This window comes from Mus caroli, unplaced genomic scaffold (genome assembly GCF_978045245.1).
Source record: "Mus caroli unplaced genomic scaffold, Mus_caroli_1 scaffold_4, whole genome shotgun sequence".
Classification (NCBI taxonomy): Eukaryota; Metazoa; Chordata; class Mammalia; order Rodentia; family Muridae; genus Mus; species Mus caroli.
The window spans coordinates 86,833,375-86,851,000 of record NW_028227259.1 but is presented as its reverse complement, the minus strand read 5'-3'; the positions used below and the strand labels follow the sequence as shown (position 1 = coordinate 86,851,000).

The 17,626-nt window shown below is 35.1% G+C and overlaps 1 protein-coding gene across 6 annotated transcripts in view; it reads left to right on the top strand.

The window, feature by feature from the left end:
• The window catches only part of Epha5 (EPH receptor A5), a 367,297-nt gene that overhangs the window by 174,646 nt on the left and 175,025 nt on the right, over positions 1-17,626 (top strand). For 2 of the 6 annotated variants that reach the window (XM_085836801.1, XM_021161794.3), the window contains exons 4-5: positions 2,092-2,247; positions 5,764-6,099. The exons of 2 other annotated variants lie outside the window; for them this stretch is intronic. In XM_085836801.1, the coding sequence (XP_085692927.1) occupies positions 2,092-2,247; positions 5,764-6,099 (492 nt within the window). The remainder of the gene's footprint in view (positions 1-2,091; positions 2,248-5,763; positions 6,100-17,626) is intronic. 2 more of the 6 variants (XM_085836802.1, XM_029477706.2) reach the window with 1 other exon arrangement.

The following is a 17,626-nucleotide window of genomic DNA, read 5'->3' as shown; positions in this document are numbered from 1 at the left end:
TCATTTATTATTGTATAAAGTATTCATTAAAGCCGTGAGTTGGGATAGTGAAATGGCATCAGTACGCTGGATGAAGATAACTGTTTCTTCAGGTTTTCCTCTGACCTGCATTCACACCCCCATAGCATTTGCACACATCTGTGCGTAAACACTCATTCACAAATACACACACTAAATATAATGAACATTTTTAAAATAAGAACTGCATATGGCAGATGTGTGGATTGGCACTTCATGCCTTTGAAGTCGAATAGTTTAAAGTGAGAATGGTTGTACTAAAAGGATAAAAGAAGAAAAATTGGATAACAGCTACATATGGTATTGGCAGCTACAGCAATCCCATTATGAGTAAAATAATATTTAAATCTTCTAATCATTTAACTACTAAAATGACCTAACACTATCAAAAAAACTCTTATCTCTCAAATCCCTTCACATTTGGTATGAATTTGTAAGAACATTAGGCTTTCACTATGACCATAATTAGATGGACTAAAAAAAAAAAAGTACCTCATCATATTTTGCTAATTCCTGATTATTCAGACTGACGGCAGAAAGCCTCAGCATGAATTACTAAAACTTGAGGTCATTCAGAGCAGATGAAAATTACTCTGGGCTCATTATGTCTATCCCATTGAAATATAAGTACGTTTTTTGAGCTTCAGCAAAACCACCATTGACAGTTTAATAAATATTCTTCAACATATATATTCCTATACTGAAATCTATATTCAACATAGATTAAATTCAATCTATATTAAGAATAGGAAATTAAATAAAATATATTAGCTTCACATAAGATGAGCCTATTATTTAAAGTACCATTATAGTTTCCAAAATTTGACCATGCGAGAGCAATTGGCACATTAACATTGGGGTTTATTAGCTATTAGAAAATAAATAGTGCATGAACTACTATAGAATTCATGAAATATAAGACCCATGCCAGAAAAGTTAAAACAAATAAGAGCAAACACTTTCTATTAGATTCTGCATGATGTAGTAGCAATCTTCAAGCTGTTTCACTGACTTATCTGAATATTCCTTGCCCTTACTGACACTTGTCGAGATGAAACACTGGAATGATTTGCCTGAAGTCAAAACTGAGTACCAAGACAGGCTTTCCATTTTCATAATCATTACAGATTTTGTAGTGTGTAGGTCTTTGTATTAAAATACATAAATCCTGAGTGAGTAAGCAACATAAAGCTCAACTAAACTAGTGCCAAAATATGGTATTTTGAAACTTCTACATGGTATAGAAAATATTGCAGATAATTACAACAGGACTTGAGAAACTTTTAGTATGTATTTATGAATTATGTTTTCAATCATTTTGTGTATTTGTATAGTGTGTTGTGGGGGTTCATATGTGTGGACTCATTTTTGTGTCTGTGTACCTCAATGAGGAGACCCAAGGTTGAAGTAGGCTGTCTTCCTTATTTACTTTGTGGCTTGTATGTTAAAGAAAGGCTCCTTGATGGATCCAGGGTTCATGTTTTAGTTAGTCTTTAATGACCCAGTTTGCCCTGTTTGTTGCTCCTATGCCTTTGAATTCACTAGGATTACTCGCAAGGCATGATACCCACCAAGTATATCAATGGTTGTTGGGGACCACAATTGCCATCTTCATATATGTATGAGAAATAACTTATCTACTGAGCTATCTCTTTTATTATTCCAGAGAAAAGTTGGAAACTGACAAAGTACCATATAGTCTAAATTGATATATAATACTTGTGTTTCTTAAATATAATTTCAGTAGCAAAGAGTAAATTTTAAACTTATTGGACTGTTCCTGTTGAAGTTGTAGACACACCTAATTATGTTTCTTTTATGAAAATGTTTTACATGCTCCAGTACCTACAAGCCATTAAACTATGTGCATTCCATACATGTTAACTTGAATTCCTGATGATCTGAATGGTCTGATAAGAGTCATCAGGAAACTCATGGAAAATTTGTGAAATTGATGCAAAGACTATCTTCTCTTTATCTTGTGTATATATATACTAGTCAAAATAGAACATTTTTCACACAAGCACTACCTCTGTTCCCAGGAAAAGCTTAGTCTCTCGTTTCTCTTGACAGTGTGCAGACCTGGGTTCTTCAAAGCTTCTCCTCACAGCCAGACCTGCAGCAAATGTCCACCTCACAGTTACACCCATGAGGAAGCTTCCACCTCTTGTGTCTGTGAAAAGGATTATTTCAGGAAGGATTCTGATCCGCCCACAATGGCATGCACAAGTAAGGAACCCTGTGGCTACTGGGTGATGCAACCTTTTGCCAGTCTGGAGAAACAGCATGATGGAGCCTGTTGTGTTTTCTTAATATTTTTCTCTAAAACAGGCATGTTTGCCCTTCACAGTACAGTTGTTCTCCCCAACTTTCAAATTCCTTTATTGAATAATAAACATCCTTTCATTGCTGACTGTTAGAGCATCCTTTCCTCTGACTTGAACTTCAACATCCAAGGCACTATCAAACAATAATTCTTCTGTTTTGTTGTTTAATTTAGTATTCTTGACTTCGGCAAATCTTTATGCCTTTCACATCAGATGTGTTATAAACACTTCCTGTAAGACTGTCTTCTGAACTAGTAATTATGCAATAAGTGGCAACTTCAACCAGTTATAGTTTACGTGACTAAACTGTAAAGCTATCCAGAAAGTCATTAGCCAAAATGTGGATGCAGTCTGCAGAGCCCGACAATGAGGTGGCAAATTAGATTAGAACAGTATGTAAACCCAACCTTCAGCATAGACTTTCATGTATCTGCAATGTGTCTTTCTTAGGAAGAAGTGTTACCGAAGCTCTACTTGTCATTAAATAACCAATCAGTGGAGATGCATAGATAGTAAGCATTATTTTCAGTATTTCTATGAATGGATATGCATTTAGTCAAGCTTTATATTTTTCATACTTTAAGATATTTTTGGAAACCTAGTGTGGCTATTTACACATTTGCTTCTTGGTGACTGTACTTTCAGATAATTTTTGCTAACATAGTGTCTTTAATAAATGAAAACAAAAAAGAAAAGAAAAAGAGGAGAAAAGTGAATATATCTTTCTTCATGTGTGTTTCCCTCATGGCATCCCTTGACTTACTTGTTAGTTCCCAGTTAATTGTATACACGCAATGATGTTCAAATGTAATTTTTGATACATCGTCAGAAACAGTACAAATGATGTTATATAAAGTAATCACAGGTTGATTTTAAACAAATTTCAGTGGCTGAATTTCATGCATAACTGAAATATATCACTCTTTTTGTAAATTCAAAACTACTGATTTTGTTCACCAAATACCTTCTCATTAAGTTCCAGTGGAACGATACAGCTCTTGTGTTATAGTGGAATTCAACAATGTTTAACACGTAAACTGTAGGAATTATCAAACAGCAAGAAATGGGTGGGCCAGAAAATAGTGGCACACAAAGATATGGCACCGAATCCGATCCATCTCATAAATGATTACAAAGCTGGGTGTTAGACTTCTTAATAGCCACAATTTATATCTTGTTAACATAAATATGAATGTGTATTTATGTTTCTATTTATTTATTTGGGGACTCAGAAGGAGGCTATGGTTTGGTGGTAAGAACTGCTTAGCACTCCTTTGAAACTAAAGCCCACAGACTTCAGATTTTCTCAACTTTGAGCTCTGTGAGATTCTACTACTGTATTCAAAGGAATAGTAATTCATGCTCATTTTTCACAAAATACCACTGTGAGTGTGAATATCTGTTTTCAGTTTGATCCAGAGTACCACAAAAGCTTATGATCCTTTTATGACTTGACAAATTAATGTTCAGAAGAACATCTTGAACTTTGCTATGCCATTGGTATTTTTAAATTGTATTTATGATTTTGATTCCTTTTAATATATAAACTCTGGGAACAGAGTTTTATAAAACTATAAGACAAAGTTAAACAAGAAGAAAGCAAGGAATCTCATGAATATACTTAAGCCAGGAATTCTTCTCATGGCTATATATTGGTCCACACATCATGTCTCTTGTTGGGTCAGTGACATGTTTTATATGTAGGCTTATTGGGATGCTTTAATCTTATTTCTACTTAATCGTATCACTTGAGTTGGTTTTCTTGATAACTTGTGGATGTATTGTTGCCAGAGTTCTATGTAAAAAGCCAGACAAACGTTTATTGATTTAAGACAAAGGAAGGAGAGATATTCAGTTCAGCTGGTAGCAACACATTGGAACTTGGCACATTCCAGGAATATTTATTCTTCCTCAAATGTTAAGGCCACTATTTTTTTTTCACATAAAAGTTAAAATATCTCCACTCTTCCTATTAAATAATCCCACCTGTACTAAGTAATGATAATGTGTTTATATCTTTAGAAATGGCTGAGAGTTAAACATGAGCACTAAAATAGAGCTGAAGAAGACTGTATGCATGAAAGCCTTCCCAGCCCTCAGAGACAGGGATTTTTGAAGAGTGGCGGAAGAAAGCAAGCCAAGTGCTTAAATAAGGAATTGTTCATCTAAATGGAATTGTAACAATCTCATAAATACTAGTTTTCTTTTGAAATTACTTTTAAGTATGTTTCTCAAAGATGATGAATTAATGTTGGGTTGAAATAAACATTGAGCCTTATATTTGGGTCATATGCTTTTAGGCTAATTTAGCCAGATTATTTTAAGGAGTTTAATTCATTCTTATCATCTGCTAACATACTACAGGATTCAATTTCATCGACATTTGAGAGGTACTGATTAGATCTTCAACAAGTAGTGTTACACATTCTGATTCTGAGACAAAGACAAATGCAAGGGCACACTTATTCGAGAAGACACAATCTCATAACATTTCACACTGACTGAAATTTAAATTTTAAGTATCTGAAGTTTGGCTTTACACCAATTCATTTTTATTTCCCCTGAGTACGTGAATAAATAGGTATTAAAACAGTTAAAAAGCCATGGAGATTATTGTTAGCATTTAGTTGAAAAACCTTTTAAGCAATCAAAGTTATCTTATAAAAATGAAGTGTGCGATAAAAATTACATGATTAGAAAAGCTGCTATAGTATTATTGTAAGAAGATACATGTCTATGAAGGATTTTAGTTGAAAGAATTTCTTGCTTATCTGGAGATTAAAATTTCTTTAATCTGGAGATTAAAATTATCCTGAAAACCTGGGCACTCTCCACTTATCTTATACCATCTTTACTAGAATTTCAACCTTTAGTAAATTTTTGAAATAGAACTGCAGTAAGCAAAAGCACCTAGTTTAGCAATAGTGGTCTTGACAATCATCATTATCTCTGAACAATGTTCATTCAGGAGAAGTTTCGATTCTCTTCACTATCTATCCATGCAATTACTTTTCAGTGTCAAGAGCTATCCAGAAGTTGAACGTATTTATTCACTTCTAGATCCCAGAAAGGAAGTATATATCCAACCTGCAAATAATCTAATGTATCATATTTTTAAATATAAAAGCTTATCCAACGTTTCTGTCAATACATAGGTTTATTCCATGACAATGTACATACATATTAAGGAAAATTCTGATTCTATTAAATAAGTTTTATAACCCTCCCAAAGTAAATTTATTTTTATGGTGCATAAAACACCAGTTTCATAAAAATATATTTTTAATATTTTTATAAATTATAACATAAAATTAACTATAAATTTAGATTTTTTCTTCAGACTAGGGATTAGTATGGTCAAGGGCAACTAATTAATATCATCTTAAATATGTTTTTCTCACTTTACTTTGCAAACCAGGACCCCCCTCAGCTCCTCGGAATGCCATCTCAAATGTTAATGAAACTAGTGTCTTTCTGGAGTGGATTCCGCCTGCTGACACTGGCGGACGGAAAGATGTGTCGTATTATATTGCATGCAAGAAGTGCAACTCCCACGCAGGTGTGTGTGAGGAGTGTGGCGGTCATGTCAGGTACCTCCCCCAGCAAATCGGCCTGAAAAATACCTCTGTCATGATGGTGGACCTACTTGCTCACACAAACTATACCTTTGAAATTGAGGCAGTGAACGGAGTTTCCGACTTGAGTCCAGGCACCCGGCAGTATGTGTCTGTAAATGTAACCACGAATCAAGCAGGTAAGTGTCGTGCCCAACCCAACTGTATATTTTAGACTTTGCTCTGCCGATTGAATCTACAGCTGAGGACTGGACCTACTAGGTCCTGTGAAAGAATGTCCCCAGCATGAACAAGGTCAAGAACTAAAAGAAACTACTTCTAAACGTATATTTTTATTTTAAAGAGAAGTTAAGGCTTTCTTAGTACAAACACCATAGCCCAAAGAAAGGAGAGGTATGTTTCAATAAAGTATTTCATTAAATATACACTTTTGGACTAAATCATCTATACATAGCAATTATCATATATTAATCATATAGTTTAATGTATTATATATAATATAATACATAATAAATATACAGTGTATGCTTTATATTGCACCTCTACATTTTGTTGCTTTGTTAATGTCCAGAGATGTTTTAAAATTTAATTTGTATAGCATGCTTTATTTGCTTTTTGGTTTCTTGCTTTACAGCTGTATTTTCTTTGCAAATTATACTGGCCTTTTATTATTTTTTTCTAATAAGTATAAGAAAACATTGGAATCTGTGCCTGTACTAGCATATGACAATAGTCACAGCAAGCATTGTAAGTGGTCAGTAATGTGAACCATCATCGGGATTGGAAAAAATAAACTTTTTATGATGTTGCCTCAAGCTTCTAAAGTAAAATATTTAACTCTTTTAAGCATACTTGAGTCTAAAATGAGCTACACAATATCATCTTGTACATAATGAGAAGTCACTGTGATGTATCTTCCCTTGAGAGACAGTTCCGTAGTTTCTGTGATACTAGCATCTTTATAAGAGACTCCTTAGTGATAGGCTATATCAAAGAATGACTTTTTGTTCTTAGGGGCATTCCCAATGAAGAAAAATATATTGTAGTTGTCTTTGATTGACTGGCTTCTTCTGATTATAAGGTATATGATTTGGACCTTCATTATATAAAATACGGGGAAAAAAGGTACTTTTCATGCAGTAGCCATGGTACATCTAACCTGTAATTTGTAATGTTTGCCAAATGAGAAGATATTGTATTGGTTGTCACTTTTTGAATGGATGTCATTTTTTAAAATCACTGCCAATTTATTCCTCAAATTTAAAATACTGTTTTTCTCAATATTACTATTATAGGTCAGATAGGGTTCAAGTCCATATAAAATGTTAATGTCAAGAAACTCTTAAGTTTTCTATTAAGGTTCAACTAACAAGGCTGAACCTTCATCAAGTTACAACATAGGAAGTGAGGTTTGGAGTTAGATTTGATGATAATATTTTTAAGCATCCAGTTTAATGAAGATTTTTATTTTTAAATAAAAATAAATTTAGTATATTTTAACTTTTTTTTTTTTGTTGTTGTTGTTTTGGTTTTTCAAGACCGGATTTCTCTGTATAGCCCTGACTGTTCTGGAACTCACTTTGTCCACAAGGCTGGCCTCGAACTCAGAAATTTTCCTGCCTCTGCATCCCAAGTGCTGGGATTAAAGGCATATGCCACCACGCCCGGCTTTAACTTAAAATTTAAATTTCTCAAAGATTGTTTTCCAAAATGTTTATTTTTTGTGATTGTTATTTTGTGGTTTCAAATTTTACTATCCTCAATAGATGTTCTGATATTTTCAGAATGATATATTTTTGTGTGTGTGTGTGCTAGGAACACATGGATAAATTTGGCAAAAACGTATAGGTGGAAAATTGGTTATTCATTCAACATTAAAATTTTGCACTAAGCTAGGAATGAAACTTAATTAGCTAAATTTGTCTATAAAACATGAATAAACGATTAACGTTTGGTTATTTATACAAAACTTAAAACATTATACAAAACATGATAGTTTGAAACTTTATTTAAATATAAGTGATACTTTTCTCACTTAAGCTAATAAAATGTAGTTTTAAGAAACAAATACGTGGTAGAATAATCCTAATTTTAAAAAAATACTCATATAATAAAATTATAGATTAACAGGAAATAATTCTAGTAATTTTGTTATGATATTCTTGGTCAATAAAATTAACTCATGGGAAGGAGAAGGAGAAAAGCAAGGAAAGGAAGCTGTAAGACAAGGGCAATGGGTTTAGGTTGTGGGATGGAGGCATGGCAGGAGAATAGGGACTGCATACATTATGTGTAATAAACTCTCATCCAAATTGGAAAGAGAATAAAGAATGGATAGGAATTCAATTACAATAGGTATGCAACCACTTAGAAAAGTAACTAAAATAATAGTTTTTCATGTCTTCTCTAGTTTTGTAGATTACTTATATAATTATAATCATTTTGAAATTTAACAGTATTTATTTATCAAATACATATTTAGATTTGCTTATCCCATTAACATATTTTATTTGTAGTCTTTTCAGAAATCTAAAACAAGCTGGTCAAAGTGGTGCACACCTTTAATCCCAGCACTTAGGAGGCAGAGGTAGGCGGGTTTCTGAGTTCAAGGCCAGCCTGGTGTACAAAGTGAGTTCCAGGAGAGCCAGGGCTATACAGAGAAACCCTGTCTCGATAAGCCAAAAAAGAAAAAAATAAAAAGAAAAGAAAAGAAAAGAAAAGTAAAGAAAAGAAAAGAAAAGAAAAGAAAAGAAAAGAAAAGAAAAAGGAAAACTAAAACATATCTATTTCAACAGGTATTTAAAAGCACATCCTGTAAGATGAAAGGATTTTGCTGAAATAAGTTGAAAGTTTGTCTACTTACAAAATACTGTATATGTATGATGATCCTGCACACATATTTATGTGGTTTGAAATAATTTTTCAATGGCCATATTTGAACTAAGATTTAATACTTCTACTATATACACATATATGTATTTTATACCAAGCTATAAACTATTTCTAGATAACATTTCAAATTTATTCTTCATTTTATTAAGATTCTCTATAATAGCAAAACTTATGGTATGAATATGTATTAAAAGAGAAAGAAGATTTATTTGAATGACTTACAGACTGTGGTCTAGCTAATCCAACAATGGATTTCTCTGAGTGGAATGACCAACCATGTAGTAGTTCAAAGTCCATGAGGTGAGAATCCTGAAGGAGTAGCTTCTAATGCTAGTGAAGAAATGGATTTGCTAACAAGCAGTCAAAGAGCTGAATCTTCCTTCTACCATGCAACTTATATAGGCTTCCAGCAGGAGGAATTTTCAGATTAGAGGCTTGCGTTTCCATGTCAGGATATCTGGATCAAAGGTTTGTCTTCCTACCTCAAAGATCCATACTAGATGTAGTTTTTTCCCCTTCAAATTATGCAAAATTCCTCAGAGGTTTGCCTACCCTATTTTGGAGTTTTAGTTAATTCTAAATGTAACCATGTTGATAAACAACAACAGCCATCACACTAGCTAACATTCAGAAATACAGAATTTCACTTTACAAAGGAGACACCATTCAGGAGAAGATGTTCTATCTCAGATGGGATCCCTCAACCCTCTAATCTCTTCAGACAGTCAGCAATGTGTCTGAAATAGTTGGTCTCTATATTGTGGCGAGTTTTATTTGCTGCCTCTGCTTTAAACAGTTTACTACAGACATGTTGAACTTGTAGGGGTTGATGTTAATCATAATGCTGGAGTTAATGCTTCATTCACCCACTCTTTCTCCAGGAAACTTAGAGATAGCTGAAGATGTGTAATTCAATCAAGAAATAAACAATTATATATAATATATCATTATATCAAGGAGTCTTCCTTCAAATTAAAATGCTTTCCCATTTAGATAAAGGACTGTGAAGTGCAAATATGTATTCCAATATGAAAAGTGTTGAGAAGTCCTGATCAAATAGATCGCTGAATTTGTGCTCCTCAGATTTTTATTTTATTGGTGGTACAGACCATAAGACTCATTATTCTAGTCCGGGCATGCCCATTTTCTGTATATTTTACAACTCAGCTTCTACTGCGTATGACGGGATTCAGAGTTTTCTTATCCTGATGAAATGCTATAGCTTCCATTTGCCTTTCCTATCTTGAGCCCCAAAGTCATCAGGAAGTGATTTCAGCATAACTTCAAATTACATGGCCTCAAGTATAGAAATCAGAAATTAGGAAGGTTTCAAAAAATTGTACTGACCTTACATATTTTCTTTGATGGTATAAGTAAAATATCTTTTTCACTCTTTCTGAAGATAAAAATCAGTGTAAGTTGTATGGGTTTCAGACAAATTTCCATTTTAACATTACTATTTGTGAATTCCTTTTGCCATGATGAATTAAGGAATTCCCAGTATATCAGGTTTCATTCCAGATTTGTTAAATAAACTGATGAATAATTCATTCCTGTTCCAGCTCCTAGAAGTAGTGTTAATCTCCAATCCCACATGCTGAATAGAAATATTTCCTGCTTTCTTTAAAATCATTATGCATAAAATTTACTCTCAAGCTTTTATCTCTGTGATTTTAAAAATTGAATTAGAGAAAAATGGAAAAGTCATAGTTTAGGAATATTTATGGCTAGTACAAGCTAGATAATTGGCTTCTAGGAGTGTGTAGAAACGCTGAATATAATACTTGGATCAAAAGAGAATTGCCCCCTACTCCTGCTTAACCACAGAAGTGTGTGCATTTGCCTTAAAGCAATTGAAGAAGGTGGTTACTCAAGTAGTCATATGTACTTAAGAGAGGTAGCAATAAAGGCTCCAAGGTTCAGGAGTTCAGTATGTTTCTAATAATTTAGAGTCTTATTTATCCGATCATTCGAATACACAGGATTTCACAAATCCTCACACATTTCTGCCTCATTTATTCAAAGCACAACAAAATTGATTCAGCTGCTCCTACAATGCAGGAATTTAATGGGAAATACATCGAATCTAACGTGTTGATACTAGTCTCTGCAGATGTGAAACATGAGCTACTTGATGACTCTGGTGATATTCATGGATTATTTCAAGGCAATAAGCTAATTTAATCTTTCTTGAAGCCATAGATCATTTAGATACTCCCAGCCATTTATGTAATGCTTACATAGATCATGTGTTTGTAACATGAAGAAATGCAATTTTGATCTCTAAAAAAATATTAATTTCCTGACGTGGTTTCATTGAGAAGAAAACATATGCTGAGTTTATATGCTCCCATGGAGCTTCCACGGAGCATATAAACTATCAGGGAGTCATCTTCTAACATGATAAAGACCTTTGCTACACTTGAGGACAACCAGTTTCTTTTTAATTTTTTTTGGTTTTGTTTTGTTTTGATATTTATTTATTTATTTTTTTATTTTTTATTTATTTTTGGTTTTCTTGGTTTTTTTGAGGCAGGGTTTCTCTGTGCAGCCCTGGTTCTCCCTGCAACAACCAGTTTCTTACTGCTTCTTTTTTCCCATAACTTTTTAGCAAAACTGTACCTTTTAGAACACTTTCTGTATTTGGTTTTTCTTTGGTACTTGTGAGTAAAGTAACTGAACATTTGAAGCAGGAAGTGATGTGTTATGGGATCTATAAGATGAATAGAGTTATTGGAAAGAAAAGAGAAGACTCATGAAGAGGGTCTCAGCATCTGGAACCAGAGACGGCTGCTTAGTAACACTAATGGTCTTCTATGTACTTGTGAAACAATAGATGCCAGGCACTGGAGCATAGTGATGTTGTTCCTGTAACTGCTATTCTTACTATTTTCTTATCTCACATATTAAACTACAGAAGAGCACCAGTCTTAACCATCAGGATGATATTTTGTTTTATATGCCTCTTGATCAGAAAACAAAACTACAGCTGTCATGAAGACATATTGACTTAAGTAGCTTAAGTGAAAATCATATCAATTACTCTGGTATATCCCAAACCTTACACCTTAAGTCTAGCCCTAGATATTATATTGAGGTGTCTGTTCTGCTTTGCTTATTTCACTTTTAAAGTTATGATTTATTTATTTTAGAGATTGGTGAGAATACTGCAGTCTATAACTATATGAATTGCGAATAATAGACTCTGATGAATTTGGCTAACTTTATTTCATTCAGTTTTCTATAGAGCCTTATAAAAAAAACCCTCTTTAAAAGTAAGTGATGATTAGTGTGTCCTTTTCTTTCCTTCCCCACTTCCCCTCCACTTCCTATCCCAATCCATTCCCTTCTTCATTTTTTTCTATTCTTGTACAAGTTTTTAAACTCTGAATATATTGGCTAAATTATTTTCGGGTCTCAAATCATGACACTTCACAATTTTCAAAGAGCCCCAGCAAGTTTTTAAACTTTCTTATGTACCTAACTTCAATTTTAATTGAAAAAATTCTAAAGGTGTTTTCTGATCATCCCAGACCTTTTCTACTTCTCCATCCATTCAATTCCAGTTTTTTCTGCTCTTATTCAACAGTCAATTTAAAAGAAAGGAAAAAAGAAAGAAAGAAAGAAAGAAAGAAAGAAAGAAAGAAAGAAAGAAAGAAAGAAAGGAAGGAAGGAAGGAAGGAAGGAAGGAAGGAAGGAAGGAAGGAAGGAAGGAAGGAAACAGAGCAGACACAAATGTAAATTAATAAAATATACAAACCAAAAAAAAAAAAAAAAAGAGCCTAAGAAAGAGATGTACGCAGAGAGACACACAAACAAAAACAATTCACTTACAAAATACAATTGATTTTGTTTTGTGTTGGTTTTCCTTTGCAAGTATTGGCTGTCAATCAGAGCTCGCTTCTTAGTTAGAGATAGGTCCATGTATCTACTTAACCCTCTCAGAGCTGGTACTCCACCTGGCTGGAAATTGTGTAAGCTCTGTGCATGCTGCAATAATCTCTTTGAGTTCACATGTGTACTGGTCCAGTTTTGCTTGGAAGGTGCTCTTTCCTTTGTGTCCTCTACCTACCTGGTCTTACAATCTTTCTGCCTCTCCTCCACATTGTTCCATGAGGTTTATTGGGGCAGGATTTTGCTGAAGACATCCAAGATAGAGCTGAATGTCTCTAATTTTGTACTCATAGTCCAGTTGCAAGTTTCTCTTCTAGTTTTCATGCACTGCAGAAGGAAGTGTTCCTGATAATGTTTGAGCCAGAGTCATACATATAGTTATAGCAGAATGTCATTAGTAGTTATATTATGGCTGTGTTCATATAGAAAAACAATTGTGTTTTCTTTTTCCATAGGTCTATAACCAATCTAGTTTCAGGTTCTTAGTTACCCAAGCAGTGTCTGCTGTAAGTTCTATCTCATAGAGTAGATCTTTTTTTTTTTTTTTAATTAGGTATTTTCCTCAATTACATTTCCAATGCTATCCAAAAAGTCCCCAATACACTCCCCCCACAGTCCCACACACACCCACCCCCCCTTGGCCCTGGCATTCCCCTGTACTGGGGCATATAAAGTTGGCAAGTCCAATGGGCCTCTCTTTCCAGTGATGGCCGACTAGGCCATCTTTTGATACAAATGCAGCTAGAGTCAAGAGCTCTGGGGTACTGGTTAGTTCATAATAATGATCCACCTATGGGGTTGCAGTTCCCTTTAGCTCCTTGGGTACTTTCTCTAGCTCCTCCATTGGGGGCCCTGTGATCCATCCAATAGCTGACTGTGAGCATCCACTTCTGTGTTTGCTAGGCCCCTGCATTGTCTCACAAGAGACAGCTATATCTGGGTCCTTTCAGCCAAATCTTGCTAGTGTATGCAATGGTGTCAGCGTTTGGAAGCTGATTATGGGATGGATCCCTGGATAGGGCAGTCTTTAGATGGTCCATCCTTTCTTCACAGCTCCAAACTTTATCTCTGTAACTCTTTCCATGGGTGTTTTGTTCCCAATTCCAAGAAGGGGCACAGTGTCCACACTTTGGTCTTCATTCTTCTTGAGTTTCATGCGTTTAACAAATTGTATCTTATATCTTGGGTATCCTAAGTTTTTGGGCTAATATCCACTTATCAGTGAGTACATATTGTGTGAGTTCCTTTGTGAATATGTTCCTGAGTGAACCTCACTCAGGATGATGCCCTCCAGATCCATCCATTTGCCTAGGAATTTCATAAATTCATTCCTTTTAATAGCTGAGTAGTACTCCATTGTGTAAATGTACCACATTTTCTGTATCCATTCCTCTGTTGAGGGGCATCTGGGTTCTTTCCAGCTTCTGGATATTATAAATAAGACTGCTATGAACATAGTGGAGCATATGTCCTTCTTACCGGTTGGAACATCTTCTGGATATATGCCCAGGAGAAGTATTGCTGGATCCTCTGGTAGTATTATGTCCAATTTTTTGAGTAACCGCCAAACTGATTTCCAGAGTGGTTGTACCAGCTTGCAATCCCACCAACAATGAAGGAGTGTTCCTCTTTCTCCACATCCTCACCAGCACCTGCTGTCACCTGAATTTTTGATCTTAGCCATTCTGACTGGTGTGAGGTGGAATCTCAGGGTTGTTTTGAGTTGCATTTCCCTGATGATTAAGGATGTTTAACATTTTTCAGGTGCTTCTCTGCCATTCGGTATTCCTCAGGTGAGAATTCTTTGTTCAGTTCTGAGCCCCATTTTTAACGGGGTTATTTGATTTTCTAGAGTCCACCTTCTTGAGTTCCTTATATATATTGGATATTAGTCCCCTATCTGATTTAGGATAGGTAAAGATCCTTTCCCAATCTGTTGGTGGTCTTTTTGTCTTATTGACGGTGTCTTTTGCCTTGCAGAAGCCTTGCAACTTTATGAGGTCCCATTTATCTATATTCGATCTTACAGCACAAGCCTTTGCTGTTCTATTGAGGAATTTTTCCCCTGTACCCATATCTTTGAGGCTTTTCCCTACTTTCTCCTCTATAAGTTTCAGTGTCTCTGGTTTTATGTGGAGTTCCTAAATCCACTTAGATTTGACCTTGGTACAAGGAGATAGGAATGGATCAATTCCCATTCTTCTACATGATAACCGCCAGTTGTGCCAGCACCATTTGTTGAAAATGCTGTCTTTTTTCCACTGGATGATTTTTGCTCCCTTGTCAAAGATCAAGTGACCATAGTTATATGGGTTGATCTCAGGGTCTTCAATTCTGTTCCATTGGTCTACTTGTCTGTCGTTATACCAGTACCATGCAGTTTTTATCACAATTGCTCTGTAGTCCAGCTTTAGGTCAGGCATGGTGATTCCTCCAGAGGTTCTTTTATCCTTGAGAAGAGTTTTTGCTATTCTAGGTTTTTTGTTGTTCCAGATGAATTTGCAGATTGCCCTTTCCAATTCGTTGAAGAATTGAGTTGGAATTTTGATGGGGATTGCATTGAATCTGTAGATTGCTTTTGGCAAGATAGCCATTTTAACAATGTTGATCCTGCCAATCCATGAGCACGGGAGGCTTTTCCATCTTCTGAGCTCTCCTTTAATTTCTTTCTTCAGGGACTTGAAGTTCTTGTCATACAGATCTTTCACTTCCTTAGTTAGAGTCACACCAAGTTAATTTATATTGTTTGTGACTATTGAGAAGGGTGTTGTTTCCCTAATTTCCTTCTCTGCTTTTTTATCCTTTGTGTACAGAAAGGCCATTGACTTGCTTGAGTTAATTTTATATCCAGCTACTTCACCGAAGCTATTTATCAGGCTTAGGAGTTCTCTGGTGGAATTTTTAGGGTCACTTATGTATACTATCATATCATCTGCAAAAAGCGATATTTTGACTTCTTCTTTTCTGATTTGTATCCCCTTGATCTCCTTTTGTTGTCTAATTGCTCTGGCTAGGACTTCAAGTACAATGTTGAATAGGTAGGGAGAGAGTGGGCAGCCTTGTCTAGTCCCTGATTTTAGTGGGATTGCTTCCAGCTTCTCACCATTTACTTTGATGTTGGCTACTGGTTTGCTGTATATTGCTTTTATCATGGTTAGGTATGGGCCTTGAATTCCTGATCTTTCCAAGACTTTTATCATGAATGGGTGTTGGATTTTGTCAAATGCATTTTCAGCATCTAAGAAGATGATCATGTGGTTTTTGTCTTTGAGTTTGTTTACATAATGGATTACATTGATGGATTTTCGTATATTGAACCATCCTTGCATCCCTGGGATGAAACCTACTTGGTCAGGATGGATGATTGTTTTGATGTGTTCTTGAATTCGGTTAGCGAGAACTTTATTGAGGATTTTTGCATCAATATTCATAAGGGAAATTGGTCTGAAGTTCTCTATTTTTGTTGGGTCTTTATGTGCTTTAGGTATCAGAATAATTGTGGCTTCATAGAATGAGTTGGGTAGAGTACCTTCTGATTCTATTTTGTGGAATAGTTTGTGAAGAACTGGGATTAGTTCTTCTTTGAAGGTTTGATAGAACTCTGCACTAAACCCATCTGGTCCTGGACTTTTCTTGGTTGGGAGACTATTAATGACTGCTTCTATTTCTTTAGGGGATATGGGACTGTTTAGATCATTAACCTGATCTTGAATTAACTTTGGTACCTGGTATCTGTCTAGAAACTTGTCCATTTCATCCAGGTTCTCCAGTTTTGTTGAGTATAGCCTTTTGTAGAAGGATCTGATGGTGTTTTGAATTTCTTCAGGGTCTGTTGTTATGTCTCCCTTTTCATTTCTGATTTTGTTAATTATAATACTTTCCCTATGCCCTCTAGTGAGTCTGGCTAAGGGTTTATCTATCTTGTTGATTTTCTCAAAGAACCAGCTCCTCCATTGGTTGATTCTTTGAATTGTTCTTCTTGTTTCCACTTGGTTGATTTCACCCCTGAGTTTGATTATTTCCTGCCTTCTACTCCTCTTGGGTGAATTTGCTTCCTTTCGTTCTAGAGCTTTAAGGTGTGTTGTCAAGCTGCTAATGTGTGCTCTCTCTAGTTTCTTTTTGGAGGCACTCAGAGCTATGAGTTTTCCTCTTAGAAATGCTTTCAATGTGTCCCATAAGTTTGGGTATGTTGTGGCTTCATTTTCATTAAACTCCAGAAAGTCCTTAATCTCTTTCTTTATTCCTTCCTTGACCAAGGTATCATTGAGAAGAGTGTTGTTTAGTTTCCACGTGTGTGTTGGCTTTCTATTATTTATTTTGTTATTGAAGATCAGTCTTAGTCCATGGTGATCTGATAGTGTGCATGGGACAATTTCAGTATTTTTGTATATGTTGAGGCTTGTTTTGTGACCAATTATGTGGTCAATTTTGGAGAAGGTACCATGAGGTGCTGAGAAGAAGGTATATCCTTTTGTTTTAGGATAAAATGTTCTGTAGATATCTGTCAGATCCATTTGTTTCATAACCTCTGTTAGTTTCACTGTGTCCCTGTTTAGTTTCTGTTTCCATGATCTGTCCATCGGTGAAAGTATTGTGTTGAAGTCTCCCACTATTATTGTGTGAGGTGCAATGTGTGCTTTGAGCTTTACTAATGTATCTTTAATGAATGAGGCTGCCCTTGTATTTGGAGCATAGATATTCAGAATTGAGAGTTCCTCTTGGAGGATTTTACCTTTGATGAGAATGAAGTGCCCTTCCTTGTCTTTTTTGATGACTTTGGGTTGGAAGTCAATCTTATCAGATATTATAATGGCTACTCCAGCTTGTTTCTTCCTACCATTTGCTTGGAAAATTGTTTTCCAGCCTTTCATTCTGAGGTAGTGTCTATCTTTTTCTCTGAGATGAGTTTCCTGCAAGCAG